Source organism: Zingiber officinale, chromosome 5B (genome assembly GCF_018446385.1).
Source record: "Zingiber officinale cultivar Zhangliang chromosome 5B, Zo_v1.1, whole genome shotgun sequence".
NCBI lineage: Eukaryota > Viridiplantae > Streptophyta > Magnoliopsida > Zingiberales > Zingiberaceae > Zingiber > Zingiber officinale.
In genome coordinates, this window is record NC_055995.1 from 32,657,724 (window position 1) to 32,676,303 (window position 18,580).

The 18,580-nt window shown below is 36.6% G+C and overlaps 1 protein-coding gene across 2 annotated transcripts in view; it reads right to left on the bottom strand.

The window, feature by feature from the left end:
• The window catches only part of LOC121984331 (ATP-dependent DNA helicase RecQ-like), a 90,879-nt gene extending 75,664 nt beyond the window's left edge, over positions 1-15,215 (bottom strand). For both annotated transcript variants that reach the window (XM_042537212.1, XM_042537210.1), the window contains exons 1-4: positions 15,022-15,215; positions 14,699-14,811; positions 14,139-14,214; positions 13,882-14,024 (exon numbers count right to left, since the gene is read on the bottom strand). In XM_042537212.1, coding sequence (XP_042393146.1) covers positions 13,882-14,024; positions 14,139-14,214; positions 14,699-14,811; positions 15,022-15,195 — 506 coding nt within the window. In that variant the 5' untranslated portion in view covers positions 15,196-15,215. The remainder of the gene's footprint in view (positions 1-13,881; positions 14,025-14,138; positions 14,215-14,698; positions 14,812-15,021) is intronic.
• Positions 15,216-18,580: the final 3,365 nt, after the last annotated feature.

Below are 18,580 nucleotides of genomic sequence, written 5' to 3' on the forward strand. Positions count from 1 at the left end.
TAGGTATGCAATGAGTTATGTAGAGGGATGTGAATGATGCAGATGAAATTTATCTCTTCCATATAACATAAGTGATATATATGTGGGCCCCTTGACTTAGTAGGAATATTGAAATGTATAACTAAGCTCAAATAAGTCAATATAAGATATTAAGCTTATTTAGTTAAGTCTACTTAAAGATCAAGAAACACATATATTGATGAGAGGATGACACGATCTATACCTCGTAAATCAATCTAGATATCATGGACAAAAAGACTAAGTTATACAATAAAATAGTCATAGACATGTTAGGTAGGATCTACGACATCCTCGTCACTTAGGTAATAATGATGCATTGCTAAATGTAACTCATTACTTGTATCTTTAAAATGTGATTTTAGAGTGACTGACAAAGTTATAAGAACCTATTGGATCACACAGAGAGCACATCAATTTTGGAGTTTATTTTATTTTAGTATGACTAAAATAAAATGAGCCTAAGTTTTAAGTCTGAAATTAGTTTTGGATTTTAATCTTGTTGAATTAAACGATGATCATTCGTTTAAGGGGAAGATTGTTAGGAATACAATCAAAATCCCACTTTAATTTAATTGGATCTTATTGGATTAATGGGTTAATCTAATTGGATCTTAAACTTATTGGATTAATAGTTAATATAATATTTATTTAGATTTTTCAAATAAACACAAACCAAATAAAGCACACATTATTAGATAATATTTTAGTAAATAACATTTGGTCACATTATTAGATAAAGTCTTATCAGATACACGTTTAAAAAGTCTTATTAGAAAAGACTTAGTGGCGGCAAATATGTCTTATTTGATAAGATAACCCTAAAAGTTAGGATTATATATATATATAGTAGCTAGCACTACGTGCATGTGATTTTGAAAGACTCCAATTGTGCTCGTGAAACTAGCGGGTGCTCGTGTGGATACCACTAAAGGCGCGAACATGTTGATCCGCAGAGTTCGGCTTGACTCTCCAAAACTGTAGCATTTTACGCATCAAGAGGTAAAAATTCTACACCAATGATGTAATTAGAATTCGCTTAGATCTCTAACGGGTTCCTTTTTTCCGCTGCGTTTATTGTTTAATTTTTGTACGGAACCACATGTCCCTCATCCTATAAGTTTTTTTTTTTACTCCTTGTATTTTCCCCTTTCTATTCTTCATGATGGAGTCTAGTGTAGCTGCCTACCATTCCACTCAATTCTGGTTTGAGATTATTGCTTCCCAATATACTGACATAGAGAGCTTATCTCTTCACTCTACCTTCTACTTCCCCACCAAATATGGATTCTCATTCCCCATTCTATCGACCAACCTGATCGACCACCTCTTGGTTGTGTTACTTTCTTCTATGGCCAGCTAGTGGATTCCTCAAAGAAATCTCCTCTTATTTCTACATCCCTCTAAGCCAGACCCCCAATTCATTTAAACCTGAATAGTCATTATTTTCCGTTACTTCCAACTTCCTATAAGCTACTTCTACTTTCCCTTACTTTTTCTACCCTAAGAAGAGTGAGGTTGCGGTCTTCTATTTTATTACTTGTCCTTCCACCCAATTCCTTGAGAAGTATCCGACCACCTGGAAACACGAGAAGGAATTCTACCTTTTCGTCCGACCATCTTCTTTCTTTACTTTCCCCACCTCTTGGCAACTAGAACTTCCTCCTAACCCAAGGTGGGTCATTACAAGGACAAGGCTCTCTTTAATCAAGTTGCCAATGTCCTCCAATGTTTGCATTTTGATGTCAACCTATTGGTCAAGGAGGACTTGCTTTTAATTTTGGCCTAAGCCTAGTGGAGATCTTGTTCGCATTGCCTTTAGGTACATGTCCGACTACCTGACCTTTTTTGGGTGCTCCTTCTTTTTCAGTCTCTCTTCTTCCTCTTTTCTTTTTTTTTCACTTTCTTCCTTTTATGTTGCCGACAAGATGCTACAGGTCTCAATCACGAAGCACCTAAAGTGGTTTAAGTCTTCGACAACCCAGACACTAGAACCTCTTGCCTCTTTCGAGCTGGCCTGCCCTACCCCTCAGGCGATTTCTTCTTTCGAGTCCAAGTGGGTTATCCAATGAAGGAAGCGGGTTTGTTGTCTCCGCCTATTCGTCGGGTCGAGCAAGTCCAAGACTTCTCTTGGTCCTCGAGAAGCTACCATCTAACTGACTACTATCAGGCCTTCTCCGCCTCCAAGTCCTCTGATGCAACCTCTCCGGTGGTTCACTATCGTCTATCAATTCTGACACTATAGGGGCCCTCACCCGAGCTGCATCTTGGCAGCACTCTAGCTAGAATCTCAGTGGCTGAGAGGGAGGCTATCCACCAACTATTCCTCTACGTTGTAGTGGATGATATGACTGTCAAGACAGTGCAAGTAACCTTCGCCTCTCTATTTTTTTTCATCTTTTGTATATTTTATGTTCTTCCTTGCAGATTTTAGCATGGCAACGAGAACTTGTAGCCTGATTCTTGCGCATTAGTGATGCACACCTAGCGATAGTAATGTGGGCGACAAAGTAGTAATGTGGGCGACAAAGTAGCACTCCGGGGCCAAACACTGTGAGAAGAAAGATTGGGAGGCTCACACGAAGACAATCTTGCTTACTTAGCGAATGCTAAGTTCACAGCCGAGTTAGAGGAGGACAAGAAGAGTCACTTGGAGGCTGAGTGAACATCCATTAAAGAAAAAGTGGCCCTCATAGTTGAACTTAAGCACCTTCAGGCTAACCTGATTACTACTTACAATGCTAGCGAGGAGAATCGATGGGCCGAACGGAAGAAAGTCTTTTCTAATACTATAGGGTCTCAAGTTCAAGCACGGGTTCAAGGCACCGTTAAACAACTCAAGGCTTAAGGTTACCGTTTGGAGGGGGTCTCAGACAACTTCTTGGACCCCCTACAAAATCTTAGAAGATCTTCCTCGTGAGGTGTTCGACCTGAGTCCCAACTTTAACTCTTGCAATTTCTACCTCCTCTTGACCACTAAGCTTCATTTCTTTTTTCTATTTATCTTTTTTAGGCATACTATATGCAATCATTTTGGCAATGAATGAATAGTTTTCAAAAGAAAAAAAAAAGAAGGTTGCTTACCTATGGTGTTGCCTTTCCTTTAGCTAAAAAGATAGGATAGACTTCTGGATAGTGATCAAGTCATTCCTACGACTTTTCGATAGGACTTGGTCCTATACTTCCGCTCAATATTTTGGCTCGGAGGAAAGGAATAAGATGATCCTTGACGAATCTGAAAAGGAGGATTACTCAAGTTAGTCATAAGGCTCAAAGCGACCGTGAGAGATAAGCCGAGGCTTCCCCCTTGGAGGGGGGAGTAAATTTCTCGATCCCAAACTCGGATGAGGCCGAGAGAGGTACTCGAGTCGACCCCTTGAAGAAAGGGGAGTAACTTTCTCGGTCTCGAACTCGAATGAGGTCGGGAGAGGTGACTAACATCGACCTCTTAGAGAAGGAGTAACATTCTTAATCCTGAGCTCAAATGAGGTCGAGAGAGATAAGTCATGTCAATCCCTTGGAGAAGGGGGAGCAACTTCCTCGATCCCAAGCTTGAATAAGGTCGGGAGAGCTGATTAACATCAACCCCTTCGAGAAGGGGAGTAGCGTTCTCAATCCCGAGCTCGGATAAGGTCAGGAGAGGTAACTCATCTCGACTTCTTAGAAAATGGGAAGTAACTTTCTGAAATGACGAGGTCTTTCATTGCAAGAAAAGTAAATTACACTAGAATGATGCATTCGGATATGCTATAGACCTAAACCCTAGGCTACTAAAAGTAATAAGCGGTTAAATAAAAGAAAGAGATGACTTATAGTAACAAAGAACATCTTCATCAGTGGTAGGATCGGAGATGGAAAACATTCCAAAGTTAAACCAGATGCTTCCCCAATGCATCTTGAAGGTAATATGCCCTTGAGCTGAGCCTCTAAACCACCCAATAGGGACCTTCCTATTTGGGGCCTAATTCCCGACCTCCTCAATAGGTTGTGTCTTCTTCCAAACCCCTGCTTGGAATAAGTGGGGATGACGTGCCTATTGTAGTCTCAGTATATTCAACTTTTCCAGGATTCTAATCAGACTGCCGCTATCTCTGATTTCTTTCACCATTGCATTGGAATCATCGTAGGCATGTATCCTAATTGTTCTTATCCCCTTCAACTAGTATCATCGCCTACGAGACATAAACTAGGCTAAATGACATACTCCTTTAGCAGTTGATGCATGTATTTTATATAAGGTTTTTATCGTGCTTGACGCATATCTTCTCTCATTTTATATTCATATATTTCATGTTATCGTCTTTTTGTACTTCATTTTGATACTTTCCTATTACATAGAACTGCTCTCGTGTATTTCTTTTAATAGGGCACAAAAAGAAGTGAAAACGAAGAATTAAAGACCAACATTTGAAGTCCCATGCTTGCCACAGGTGTCCGTGCCTATCGACATGAATTGTGTGCTCCATTCGGCAAACAATCCAGAGTGCCTGTGCCAACCAACACGGGTCGTGCCCCATCCACCAAACCGGCCACGGGCGCCCGTGCCCTCCGGCACGGCCCGTGGCTAACTCCCTATGCAATCACCGCGCCTGACACGAGCGTGTCACACACTCACCCTTTGCCTATAAAAGGCTGATTTCATCCCCATGAGAAAGGACCCCAATTTGGCGTCGTCCAAGAGCTCCAAGGTGACATAAGAAGACGATCTAGAGGGGATTCGACGCCACTTGGACTTGAGATCGGGAGCATCCGGAGAAGTGATCTTGCAACAAGACTAAGATTCTTTGTTTATTTTATGAATTTCTAAATCTAAACTTGTTTATAATCATTTGAAGAAAGATTTCTGATTGTAACTCCATTTCTATAGAGTGGATTTTGAATTCTAGGATTAGGGATTAGCCCTTTGTTATGCGAACACCCTTGTTTTAATCTATGAATGTTGATTGTTCTTATTCAATGATATATTGATTTGTGGTCCGAATCTACCGTGTAAACACGATCTCGATGCCAAAAGCACGAGATTTGTATCCCACAAGGATTTAGGCATGAATCGAAAGAAGAACCCAATCCTCCAACTCGTAGAAACTTGAGACGTAGAGAGTCGACTACGAAAGTAGATCGGTATGCCATGAAGAGTAATAAGCTATCATAGATCTTAATGGATTAATTCCAATGCATCGTCACATAGTAGGAGAGGGTTACTAGGGGGTTGTGGGATCTTGTGACGGGTCTCCATATGAAAGTGATCCCTAACCTTAGCAACTCTGAAAGTAGATAATGAATTGGAGTTGATACACCGTCATAGGATAGTCTACCTACATGAACAAGATAGGACACCTAAACATAGATTAGGTGTTTACTAACATTGTGGTGAAACCAAAATCTTAGAATTGCCTTCACCAATCAAATCCACCTAGATCTCCATGCCTTCCTTTTCTTTCTTCTTGATCAAATCTCTTCTCTCACTCCTTTCGTCACTCTCTTCATTGGATTTTCTAGTTCTCGACACTTAACATCCATAATTAGTCTAAACAGTTAAATTTATTTAGTAAATTAGTACTCGACCACCAATCTTTGTGGGTTCGATATCTTTTATTACTTGACCACATTTTCGTGCACTTGCAGATTTATCCACGTCAAGTTTTTGGCACTGTTGTCGGGACTTGTTTTGGTTAATATTAGCTTAATAGCAAATTGATTGAATTAGACTGTTTTTTCTTTTATTTTATTTTTGCATTTCTTTGCACTCTTTTAATCTTGTTTCTTTCCCTTTTTCAGGAAATGCCCTAGTACATGCACACGACTGCGAGGTTGGGGAATTTGTTGCCACTTGATCGAGAGATTGATCATACGTATCATCGACACTAAGTGAGCAACAAGCAATGGATGCTAATCAAAATCAGAATCTCCCGAACCTCCTCATGGTGAACAACAATAGGTCACTTGGTGATTATGAATGGCCAAGTATAAGAGAATTCAAATATAGCATTGCCCGGTCTATAATTGAAGTAAATAATTTTGAGCTCAAGCTGGCCTTAATTCGCATGGTTCAGCAATGTCAATTTAGTGAAGCACCAATAGAAGACCCAAATATGCACTTAGAGAATTTTCTTAAAATCTGTGGTATCTTAAAGCAAAATGGGGCTTCTACGGATATAATTTGGCTCATGTTATTCTCATTCTCGTCAAGGGACGAAGCCAAAATGTGGATATTATCGCTACCCTAGGAATGTATAACAACATAGGATCAATGCGAGTTGAGATTTTTGAACAAATACTACCCCCAAGCAAAACAGCTCACATGAGACACTTTATAACAAATTTTATGCAAAAGGATTGAGGTCTTGGGATAGACACAAAAGTCTATTGCAACAATGCCCACATCATAGTTAATCATACACGTTCTACAATGGGATTTCCTATGCGGCAAAAGTGTCCCTTAACTCAGCTGCGGGAGGAGCTATAATGAACAAAACACTTAAAGAAGCTGAAGAGATCATTAAAAGTGTAGCATTTAACCATCATCAGTGGGTCAACGAGAGGGGTGCCCCTGTGCAAGCCCCAGGAATGCACGCATTAATCAAGTGGATTTCATGGCAACAAAGTTGGATGCAATGAGCAAGCACTTGGATACATTGAGTATAAATCTTGTTAATGTCATCATTGCTTCTTGTGAAGTATGTGGGAATTCAAGAATGTCGGGGAGAATTATTCAGTCTTGGCATCTACACATGGCGATCAAGTGGAACATGTGGATGCGGTCAACAACTTCAATTCAAGACCAAACCCCTACTCTAGCACCTATAATTTGGGATGGAAGAATCATCCAAATTTTTAATATCAAATAAATCAAGGTCAATTTCCAAATCAAGAGGGTTATGGGTAAAATACTGAACCTCAACCACAAAAATCAAATATGAAGAAGATAATGGAATAATTCATAGCTACGCAATATGAAGCCAATGAAAAGTTTAGCCAATAACATTCCAATCACAAAGTCTTAGATCAAAGAATTGAAGACTTTAGTTGATACTCTTAAAAATCACACAAAAATGTTGGAAAATCAAGTTGCTAGTTCGATTTCAAGATCTCCCAGTAAATTTCACGGATGATCGAAAATAAATCCGGTTGAACATTGCAATGTTGTAAACTTGAGAAGTGAGAAGGTGTTGCAAGACTTATGAGGAAATGAGAAGGATATACCAAAAGGTCTTGCTAAAGAAAACGATGTACCAAAAAAACATATGGCAGTTGAGGAGGAATCAAGCAACCCCAAGGAGCCAAAAGAAGACCTCTTGCTAAAGCCTCCGGTTTAAGTTTACCAACCTGCTAACCCATTTCCACAACGCTTGGCAAAAATGAAGCAAGACGAAGAGTTTAGAAAATTTTTCGAGATGATGAAGAAAATCTATGTGGAGGTGTCGTTATGCAATGCACCAAATGTTACAGTTCGCCAAATTCATGAAGGAAATCGTCTCTCATAAGAGGAAAAAGGAGAGCCATGAAACCACTGAAGAATGTAGTGCTATAATACAAAATGAGCATCCTCAAAAGCTAAAAGATCCAAGAAGCTTTTCTATTCCTTGCTTCATTAAAGATAGAAAGATAAACAAATTTTTGTGTGACTTGGAAGCAAGCGTGAGTTTGATGTCATTTTTTATGTGCTAAAGGTTAGGTCTAGGGACGTTAAGCTCACAACCATGACGCTACAGTTGGCCGACCACTCTTGTCGGTATCCTCTGGGAATTTTAAAGGATATTCTAGTGCAAATAGGAGATATTGTCGTGTCAACCGATTTTGTTGTATTGGAAATGGAGGAAGATCCACGCGTACCTATTATTCTTGGGAGACCCTTCTTGGCCAGAGCCGGAGTGATAATAGATGTGAAGAATCATAAGCTTTTGTTTCGGTGGGAAGAAATAAGTTGGAGTTTGACCTCTCCAAATTATCAAGTGATTCCATGAAGGAAGCCAAGGGGAGAAAAGCAATTCTGAATGTTCAGAGGGTCATTCTAAAAGACCCCTGAACACCGAGCTAAACATAGAGGCTATGAAACAAGTGAAGTATATTATCCCAGCAAGGGCCTCCTTAAGAGAAGATTTTTTCAATTTGAAATGCTCAGAGGAGGGGAAAGGAATCCCCTCAAAGCAAAAGCTCCAAGTTGAGTTCTAAAAGGGGTCGAGCTAAGGACTTTAAATAAGCGCTTCTTGGGAAATAACCCAAGCCTTTCATTTCTTAGGGGTGCTTAGTTCTCGGAAGGGAATGGGAATGGGATTGATAGAAGTAGAGAATGGAAATGGGGAGTTTCAATCCGAACAATGTTTTTTTTCCATTCCCCTCATTTTGCTTGGTAATGGTCCATTCCCATGTTTGGAGGATTAAATCCGTGGGACCCACCACCAATCCCCCAAACCAATCACCAACTTTCAATCCCTTTCCTATTCCCCACTCTCATTCCATCCAACCAAGCACCCCCTTAGATTTTTAACTTTTTTTGTTTGTTGATTTATGCTTTTGAAGTGTTTTAATCAAGTCATTTTGTTTTGCAAGTCATCAAACAACCATCGGAGTGAAAACCAACCTTTGGAGGCGCCTGTGCCTGCCGGCACGACCCATGTCGCCAAAACCCTATATAAGCATTCACCCGTGCCCTAGCTCACCACCGCCCATGTCCTCCCGAGATTTTTCAAAACCCTTCATATCCTTCCTCTAGACCCCTTCTCTAAGCTTCATCTAGCCTTAAACCCTCATCTCCATTCTTTTCTCACGAGATCACACCTTCTTGCCCTAAATCCTTACTTTTTTTTTTTTTTGAGATCTTAAAGATTAGCAAAGGTTCTAAAATTTGCTAGGCGCTAGTCGAGCGGCAGACCATCGCCTAGCGCCTAGGCCGCCTAGGCGGGGACTAGGCGGATTCCTCGGTATCCCTTGTTTTGTGTGGAGTTGTGGACTGTGGACAATGTCATATGCAAATCTAAATGTTGTCTTAAACAATTTCATAGCAATGGAGATCTAACTATGTATGCTGAAATAAATGCATACTTTCCAATACCAAAAAATGAAAAATTATAAAAGAAAACTAATAGTTTTGTGCAGAGAAAATATACTAGACTCAATAAATACGAGTACAAAAAATAGTTGAACAATAGAATATGCAGTAAGTTATCATAATCATGTAGTAAACAGTAGAATATATATCCAACTCGAATTTTAAAACTTTGCTATAAGCTAAAACAACTTTAGTGGTGGAAAACATTAGAAAATAGTAGCAATACTTCAATTCAAGATTACATCATTGTGAACCAGTAACAAGTAACCACTAAGCAAAATATAATTGTTGAATAACATAAATCATGTCTTAACAAAATGAGTTCAAAATTACACAACGAATAATATCTCATAGACTCATATTTATTCTACTTCTTCTTCTCCATAATTTTCAATAACTTGTTCTTCATCGGACACAAACTCAATATCATTATTGTGATCCTCCTCTTCTTCTTCGGATGCAAAATCATCTTCATGAAGTTCCCTCACTCTAGAGCTTCTTCGGGGTTGTAGATTTTCATCTGCTCCACTTGCTTCATCAACCATTTGCCAAGTAAGTCCGGAACCTAGTTCAACTTCATCATCTTCCCCACCATCCACAATCCAACCTTGTGCATTTAAAGCATCTTTTGCAAGAAGGACATCGACGTTCCTTTCTTTTTCTCTTTTTGTTTGTTCAACAATCTAGCATTAAATTGGACAAATACTAGATTGTTCAACCTGTTGGCATCTAACCTATTTCTTTTCTTTGTATGAATCTAAAGAAAACAGAGAAAGTAAATATTATAGTTAGTACCTGAATATAGAATATAGATGTTAAAAATTATAGCTAATTTAATTAAAGACTGAAAGTTTAAAACTTACTCCTTCAAATGTACTCCAATTTCTTTCACACCCAGATGAACTTGTAGTTAATGAAAATATCCTCAATGTCACCCTTAGCAAGTTAGGTGTGTGAGCACCGTATGTACTCCACCATGCACATGGATCAAATGTATCATCATTTTTTTCACATGCTTTTGCTGCCAATGTTTTTCCAAATAACCCAGTCTTATCTCTATATTTTGGAAATTTCTAATAATTGTATCTTGTAGATCTAACTCATTGGCATGCAAAGTTTCCATGCATTCAAAAATCCCCATCGCGACCTCCTCATAAAGAGCAATAGAACTATCTTTATAGTAAAAATAAGGATTCAACAAAAAGCAATGGTATGCAATGATGTATCAAGTCTATCCTTCATTTTTGACTCAATAATAACTATGATAGGCTAATAATTTGATTCCACGTTATTCAGAGCCACCTTGATATCTTCTTTAGCTTGAAGAAGTTCCCCATATAGAAACCCCATCAATGGCTTTCTATCTCCATCTACCAATCGAAGAACTCTTACCAAAGGAGCAAATATTTTCAAACAAAGTGTCACACCATTCCAAAAACTCATGCCAATTTTCCTTTGTTTGTTTTTGACCATTTACATTTCTCCCACATATCACTTGTAAACATGACCCTTAAACTAGCTTTTTTTTCAATCAAACTTTGCAATGTGAGGAAATTTGATGCAAACCTGGTAACTCCTAGTTGGACTATGTCTCTCTTCTTCGTGAAACTTCTCATCAATGATAAAGTCTTATGGTGAGCATAGATGAAAATGGTAAAAGCCTTGGATTGCTCAATCACCTTTTTATATTGTGGAAGTTTGCCAATACTTTCAAGCATGAGATTAACAATGTGAGTTGCATATGAACTCCAAAAGATCCCAGGTCATTTTTCTTTCATCAATTTAGCTGCAGCCATATTGTTGGTGGCATTGTCTGTTACTGTTCAATACACTTGTCAACATACTCAAAAATAAGTTCAGCTGTATGCGCCTCGTCTGAAAACTTCTTAGACTCTAAAAATGTAGTACCCTCCTTGCAATTAACACACAAATTTAAGATACTTCTTTTTTTTTATCACTCCATGCATCTGTCATGATTGAGCATCATTCTTTGCCCATTCTTCTTCATGTTTCTTCAACAATTGTTTTGTTCTTTCAACTTTGGCTTTCAACAGTGGCTCCCTAAGTTGATATTGAGTTGGAGGCTTGAATCCTGGTCCAAATTGGCCCACTGCCTCCATTAGTTGCTTGAAGCTATCATTATCAACAACATTGAATGAGATTCCATTTTCATAAACCCATCTCCCAACATATTGTTGAACTTGTTGAGTTCTCTCTTTGAAAAGAGCCTCATTTATATTTTTTTGACGAAGCACTTTACTCCCACTTGAACTTACATTTTCTGGAGCAATTACTGATGCATATCTATCCATGGGGCCAAGTGGAAGAGGTTTTTTAATTCCATCCATCCCTTCAATTTCAAGACTTTCTTCTTCGTCTAAAGAAATAGTCACCTCTGCTCTACAACTTTGCTCTTCCATTATTTGGTTCTTCTTTCTGTTCCTCCCTTCTAAAATAGTCTGTTTGTCTTCTTAAGATGCTTTTCGACAACCAAATACATTTCCAGGTATATTTCCAATGTGCTCCTCGATCTTATAAACCCCCCCTGACATTGTTTTTCCACATAACTTGCATTTAATTTTGTCGAGATTCTTAAAATCAATCAACATCCCAAACTCCCATCCGATGTCATTTGACTTTCTTCTAAGAATTTCATATTCGAGTTGAGTGACGAATGCTATCGAAGATGGATTGCTTGCCATTATGATAACGGATAACCTGAAAATTATATATAACATAATAAAATTTAATTATACGATACAAAATATAGCATTAACAAGTTTTAGAATATTTTTTTTATATATCTTATTTTAATTAATAAAATTTATTAGCTATTCATCAAAAAAATATATATATATATATTTTTAAATCTGATTTATATAAATTAATCATATTTATTAGAATTTTAAATTTTTTTAAAATTTTAATATAATTTTAAATTTTTATATTTTTAAATCTGATTAATAATTTAATATAAATTAATAATATATAAAAAATTTAAATCTAATTTATATAAATTAATAATATTTATTAAAATTTTAAATTTTTTATATTTTTAAATCTGATTAATAATTTAATATAAATTAATAATATATAAAAAATTTAAATCTGATTTATATAAATTATAATATTTATTAAAATTTTAAATTTTTTTAATTTTAATATAATTTTAAATTTTTATATTTTTAAATCCGATTAATAATTTAATAAAAATCAATAATATATAAAAATTTTAAATCTGATTTATATAAATTAATAATATTTATTAACATTTTTTAAATTTTAAATATAATTTTTATATTTTTAAATCTGATTAATATAAATTAATAATATTTATTAGAATTTTTTTAATTTTAAATATAATATTTATTTCTATTATATAAATTAATAATATTTATTTAAAAAATTAAATTATATTATTTATATATTTAAATAAGTTTTATATAAATTAATAATATTTATTAAACAAATTAAATTTTAAATATATATAATTGGGATAATTTAATTAGCTTTTATGAAACCCTATTATTGAAATTATCTCGGTTAGGAGTTGTTTGATTTTATTAAATCCTAAAATAAATTTTGTACAGTAAACACACGCCGACGCGTCTGATCGACTCGCACGCCTCACGAGAGGTGTCCGGCGCCACCGAAAGCATCGCCAGACGCATCCAGAGCGTCCGGGAAAGTCCAGCGTCGCTTCCGGCGACTTCCAGTGCCGCTGGAAGCATCATGAGATGCCGCTGGACGCATCCTGCAATGCTTTCGGCGGCTGCGGACGTTTCCGGCTGCTGCGGACTCGTACGACACCACCGGAGACGTGTCGTGACGACAACTCAACAAGAGAAAAACAAAAAAAAAAATTAACAGAAAGCAAGCAATGTTCGAAAACAGAAAGTAAGAAAAAAAAACCTAAAAACTTACCGGAGTCACGGAGCGACGAAGCCTTACAACGACGATGAGAGAAGACGAAGTGGCGATGAGAGACGGCGAAGACGTAAGCACACATGCAAACGAGCAAATTAGGTACAAAATAAAACTTAAATATCTGCGCTGAGGCCCCCGAGGCCCGCCAAAAGCCGCTGAGGGCCGCCGAGCGCTGCCTAGGCGGTTGGGCCGCCTAGGCCACCCGCCTGGTGGGTTTCCGGCAAGGTATGTTGCCTCACAACGCCTAGGCAGCCGCCTAGGCCGTGTTTTCGAACACTGAGATTAGCTTCTACTTCCAAAGGTAAAGGAAAGGAGAAGGAGAAGGAAAAAGCATGCGATAAGATAACATCCTCATTCATATCCTATCACTAACACCTCTCTTTTTAGAATTCTCCATATAATTTCTCTTGGAAATCTATCATAACATTTTTCTAAGTTAATGAATACAATGTATAAATCTTGTTTTTGCTCCCGATACTTTTCAATTAATTGTCAAAGAAGATGTATAGCTTCTATTATCGACCTTCTAAACATGAACCCAAATTAATTTTCAATCACCGTGGTCTGCTTCCTTAATCTTTTTTCTAATATTCTTTCCCCAAGTTTCATGGTATGACACATTAGTTTAATATTCTTATAGTTTGCACAATTTTGTACATCTCCCTTATTCTTATATAAGGGAACTATAGAACTTACCCTCTAATTATAAGGTAACCCCCAAACCTAGTTATTTAAGTTTTTCCTCTATCAAAATTGTAGGAGAAATAAAGCAAAAAAGTACAAAGATTACATAACTTGTTTCACATATAAAGAAAGGGGTCACTACCACACTAAGGGAAACAAACAATCATATTTTTACAGTACATAATAACTTCATAGAACTTCACCTTGAAGGAAGTGTGCAAGCCTTTTCTGGACTCATGTACAAAACATCATAGTTACCACTTTCAGCATAAGACTGCACTGACTTATCAGTTTGAGTACTTCCAAGATATTCACCTTTGATTCCTCGTTGCTTTAAACTTATGACCTATTAAATTTAACAGTTTATCAAGACCAATATGCATAAACATTGCACTTTCATACCATTTGAAAGTGCCCTCGTACTAGCAAGTGAAGCATGAAACAACAAATAACCACTTGCCTGGTCTTGCATCAAGGATAAGAGAGGACTTATCACGATAGCAGTCTTTCTTGTTACCAGTGGAGGGATTTGGTAACTGTATAATTAAATAATCAAACACAAATTAATAATAAACTGAATTGCATGGTTCTTTGGCACCATTTGTATGAAAGAGGAAATTATAAGAAAATTTCTCAGCATCATTGTGACTGGAACACAGTTAGAAACAATCAAGATGAAGTGAAATATGATCACATAGAATAGCATGACTAAACACCAAGCATTTTGTATTGAGATGATAGCGGTGGTTAGGGCCCTTTTTCTTTTGAATGGATCAACTTATAGTATTTTCCAAGTTTTTCAACTTTAAAATCGCATTCAAGATGTTGTATTAAGTAAGATTTAAAATCTCGAGCAGCATTAGGGGTTTCGGTCTACAATTTTAGTAACTTATCATGCTATGTTGATATGCTTTCGGTGCTTGCAGTGGGAATTTCATAGTGACAAATCAATAAACATATCCTCCACAAGCACATGAAGCATTTAAATTGCCGTGCAAACATAACAGACTTCTGAGATACCATAAAGACTTCCCACTTCCTGTAGTCATGACCACCAAGCAATCTCTTCCATCTAAGATTTTCTTTACAATCTCCTTCTGGTGAGACCGAAACTGAGCGTAGCCAAAGTGTTCCTGCGTTCAATAATCACAGATAAATCAATAGAGACGCAAAACAAAGGGATAACTGGATCTGGCCACTTCTCTCAAGAAAGCAAAACGTCAGGGGAAAAACAACCAAACGGGGCATCTAAAGGAGCGATCGGAAGCAACAAGGAGTTAGGGTTTCAAAGCATTTCTTCGTGCCACTGCGAGAGGCGAAACGATAAGGTTCCAGTTACTTGCCTTGAGAACTTGCTCCATCTCGAAGACGCTGTCGGTAGAAGGCGAGGAGAAGCAGGCGGCGCCATGGTAACTGAGGCGGTAAAGCGGGATCGTCGAGCTCCGGAGAAGCGCGAGCACGGATCGGGCCTCCCGCCAACTTTTGTCCAGCAAAAATCGGCAAATGCCCATCCTCATTTGAACTTTTAGTTGTTTGTTTAGGTGGATATAAGGGAGGTAAGATTGCGTTTGGTTTAAAGGTTTTTGATCGAGGTAATGAATTTATTTTTAAATCTTATATAAAGTTTATGGAATTAAAATTAAAATTAAAATTTTAGAATAAAGTTTAAAAATTTGGGTATTCCTTTCTTAGATTTTGATGGGAATGAAAATAATAATTAAATTTTAGATGAAAATATTCTTAATATATTTGTTTAATTTTTATTTCATATCATTTTATTTCTCGTTATTCCCTCTCATCATATTTTCTCTCTCCTTATTCTATCATTACATTTTTTCTTTCATCATATTTCCTCTTTCCTCAATCTCTCTCACCATTCTCTCTCTCCTCATTTTCTCTTGCCACACTTTCTTTCTCTTCATTCTCTCTCATAACATTTTCTTTCTCACCATGTTTTCTCTCTCATCATATTCTCTTTCCTCATCACACTTTCCCTCTCATCACACTTTCCCTCTCATCATACTTTTTCTCTCTTTAATTTCTCCCATCATACTCTCTCTCCTTATTTTCTCTCAACACACTTTCTCTCTCTTCATTTTCTCCATTATATTTCCTCTCTCATCATATTTTCTCACTCCTCATCCTCTCTCATCACACTCTCTTTTCTCATTTTTTCTCATTACATTTTCTCTCTCTTCATTTTTCCCCAATATATTTTATCTCTTATCACACTTTCTCTCTCATCATACTCTCTCATCGCATTTTTCTCTCATATCTATTTTTTTCTCTTATTTTTCTCTAGAGGTAAAAAGGGGAAAAATTTTATTCTGATAGAAAATATTCAACTAACCAAATATTATTTTAAAGAGTGATATTCATGCTCATACCCATCCTCATTCACAATACTATGATTCTCATTCCCATTCTGATTCCTAAGAAAGAATCAAACACCACCTAAGTGTCCTAGCAATGCTACAAATGGTTAGACCCTCCAATGAATAATTAAAAGATCTAACGTTTGAATTTCAGTTGTGATACACTTCATGAGATTTTTCCTCCAATGAGAAGTGGGTCTAAGAATATTGGCCATTTGGATGGATCTCCATTAACGCTTCCCAATTCATCTTGTGGCTAGTGGAAAATTTTTATGGAGCTAGGTCAGTCACCTCGAAGATTAGTCGGTTCTAAGAGTTAGATACCTTAATTAAAAAAATGAAAAATATTCAATATTTTACTAAAAAAAAACCCATCTAAATTAAGGAATGCTCAAAAGGATTATCCTAATTTCCAATTTATCAAAGGATGCATTTTCCACTAGGACACGATCCAATAGTAAAAGATATAATGAACTCTCATACAACGAGAGTTGGAATCTCTCACAGGGCATATCATACGCTCAAGGTGTTCAAACCATTTATGATGTTGGACCGTCCATCATAACTCATCTGTGATTCCCGAATTTCTTTGGTGGCTAGTAGAAAACTTCTATGGAGCTGGAATGGTCACCTCCATAATTAGTCGGTTCAAAAAATTAAATACCTAGATTAATATAAAAAATGTTTCCTATATTTTGATTTATTGAAAAGACAAGAATATACTTTTGTGGGTTTTCAAAAATACTCTTTCTCAACTTATTTCGACTCATTTATGCCCGATTAGTAAGATTGATATTCAATGTTATTTCAACCAACAATTTACTAAAAGACGCATTCAAAATTGTATAATTCTCAAAGGAAAAAAGACAATAGTTTGTTAATTCTCAAAGAGCGCACTTATTTTCAATTATACCCCTCAATACTTTTTTCTAAAACATCCTAGTCATAAAAAAAATATTTATTTGGTTTGGATGTACATAACCTTGACATCTCATCTCTCTCAGCTCACAAAATGTAAATTTATTTTCTCTTAGCTCTTGGAAAGTAAATTTTTTGAGAAGTCGAAACCCTACGCACAGGTCTTCTTGTTTACCTCGTAGCTCACATAAAGTGTTAGGGTTCTCACCAACACTTATCTACTACTAATCTTTTCCTCTCCCATTCGAGTTTAGGTTTTAGTTTGGCTTTCTCATCCTATGTGTTGACGTTGGTCATCTCCCTCCTCTCCTTTCGATGATTGCTAACCTAGTATTGTAAATTTTACTCCTATTGTAAAATGGTGCAACAATGCGGTTCAACCTCTTGATCAACTCCAAAGGTTTATTTAGATTTCTACTATAGCCAAGATGAAATCCCCATCTCTTTCACATGTATAAGGTTTGTCTTTCACATGTTAACTCGTGCATTCCTTCCTTTGATGTTGTAATGGATTGCATTGTTCCTAACAATCATACTGTTTTGTTGAAGTTTATAAACTCATCGAAGAGTTTTTATCAAAATTCATGGTGGACATAGAGTATTATCAATGTCAAAAATCTTGTAATCATAGCTTGTGCATCTAAAAATTTAAAAGAATATTTGTCTCCATGTGAGAATTTTTATCAAAATTTAAAAGAATAGAGTATCACCTGAAGACTCAGGTGTAGATGTGGATCGTGATTCAAACAGATTTCGCATTGTCCACTAACAAAGAAGGAGAACCACTCAAATGCGATAGTCGACATCAAACAAAAGATCGAAGTCAATACCAACGCGACCCAAACCCTCCAATGTGACATATTCAAAGAAGAGCTTAATCAAGTTGGCCCATTAGTGCAAAAAATTTGTGGGACAAACTAGTCGAACTACACGAAGGACCTCCGACACCATGGTCTACAAAAGAGATTTATTCTTAAATAAATTGTATAACATTAAAATGTAGGAAGGAGAATTGACGAGTCTTCTACACACTATGATCTAAGACCTTCTCAACAAACTTCACTCGATCGGACAATAAGTCAAGAAGCATGATGTAATCAGGTACACATTGAAAGTATTTTCGAGAAATATTTTGTGGGCATCTATAATAGATGTTTATAAAGTTTCACAGGACCTTTCAAAACTTAAATTTGATGGATTATTTCCAAAATTTGAATTATATTAACAAACTAATACAAGTTCAGCCAAGAAAAGTATTATTTTACTTACAGGTAAAATCAAGAATAAAGAGTTAAAGCCTAAATCCCAGCCTAAATATGAATCCGAAGATGAATCCAATTTAGAATACAATGAGGAGAGATCTCTTCTGAACTAGTCAACGTAATTCAAAAAATGTTCAAGAAGAAGAAAGGGTTCACCAAGCACGAAGTTAGGAAGGTGATTGATGTGATAAATCCACAAGCGCATGAGAATGCTATTAAGTAATTAAATATCGATCCATAGGGACTATTGATTAAACATTAGTTAAAATCACAAAACAAATTATATCGATGATCAAGATTGTGTGTGGTCACAAGAACAAGAGAGAAAGAGAGACAATTGAGAGAGA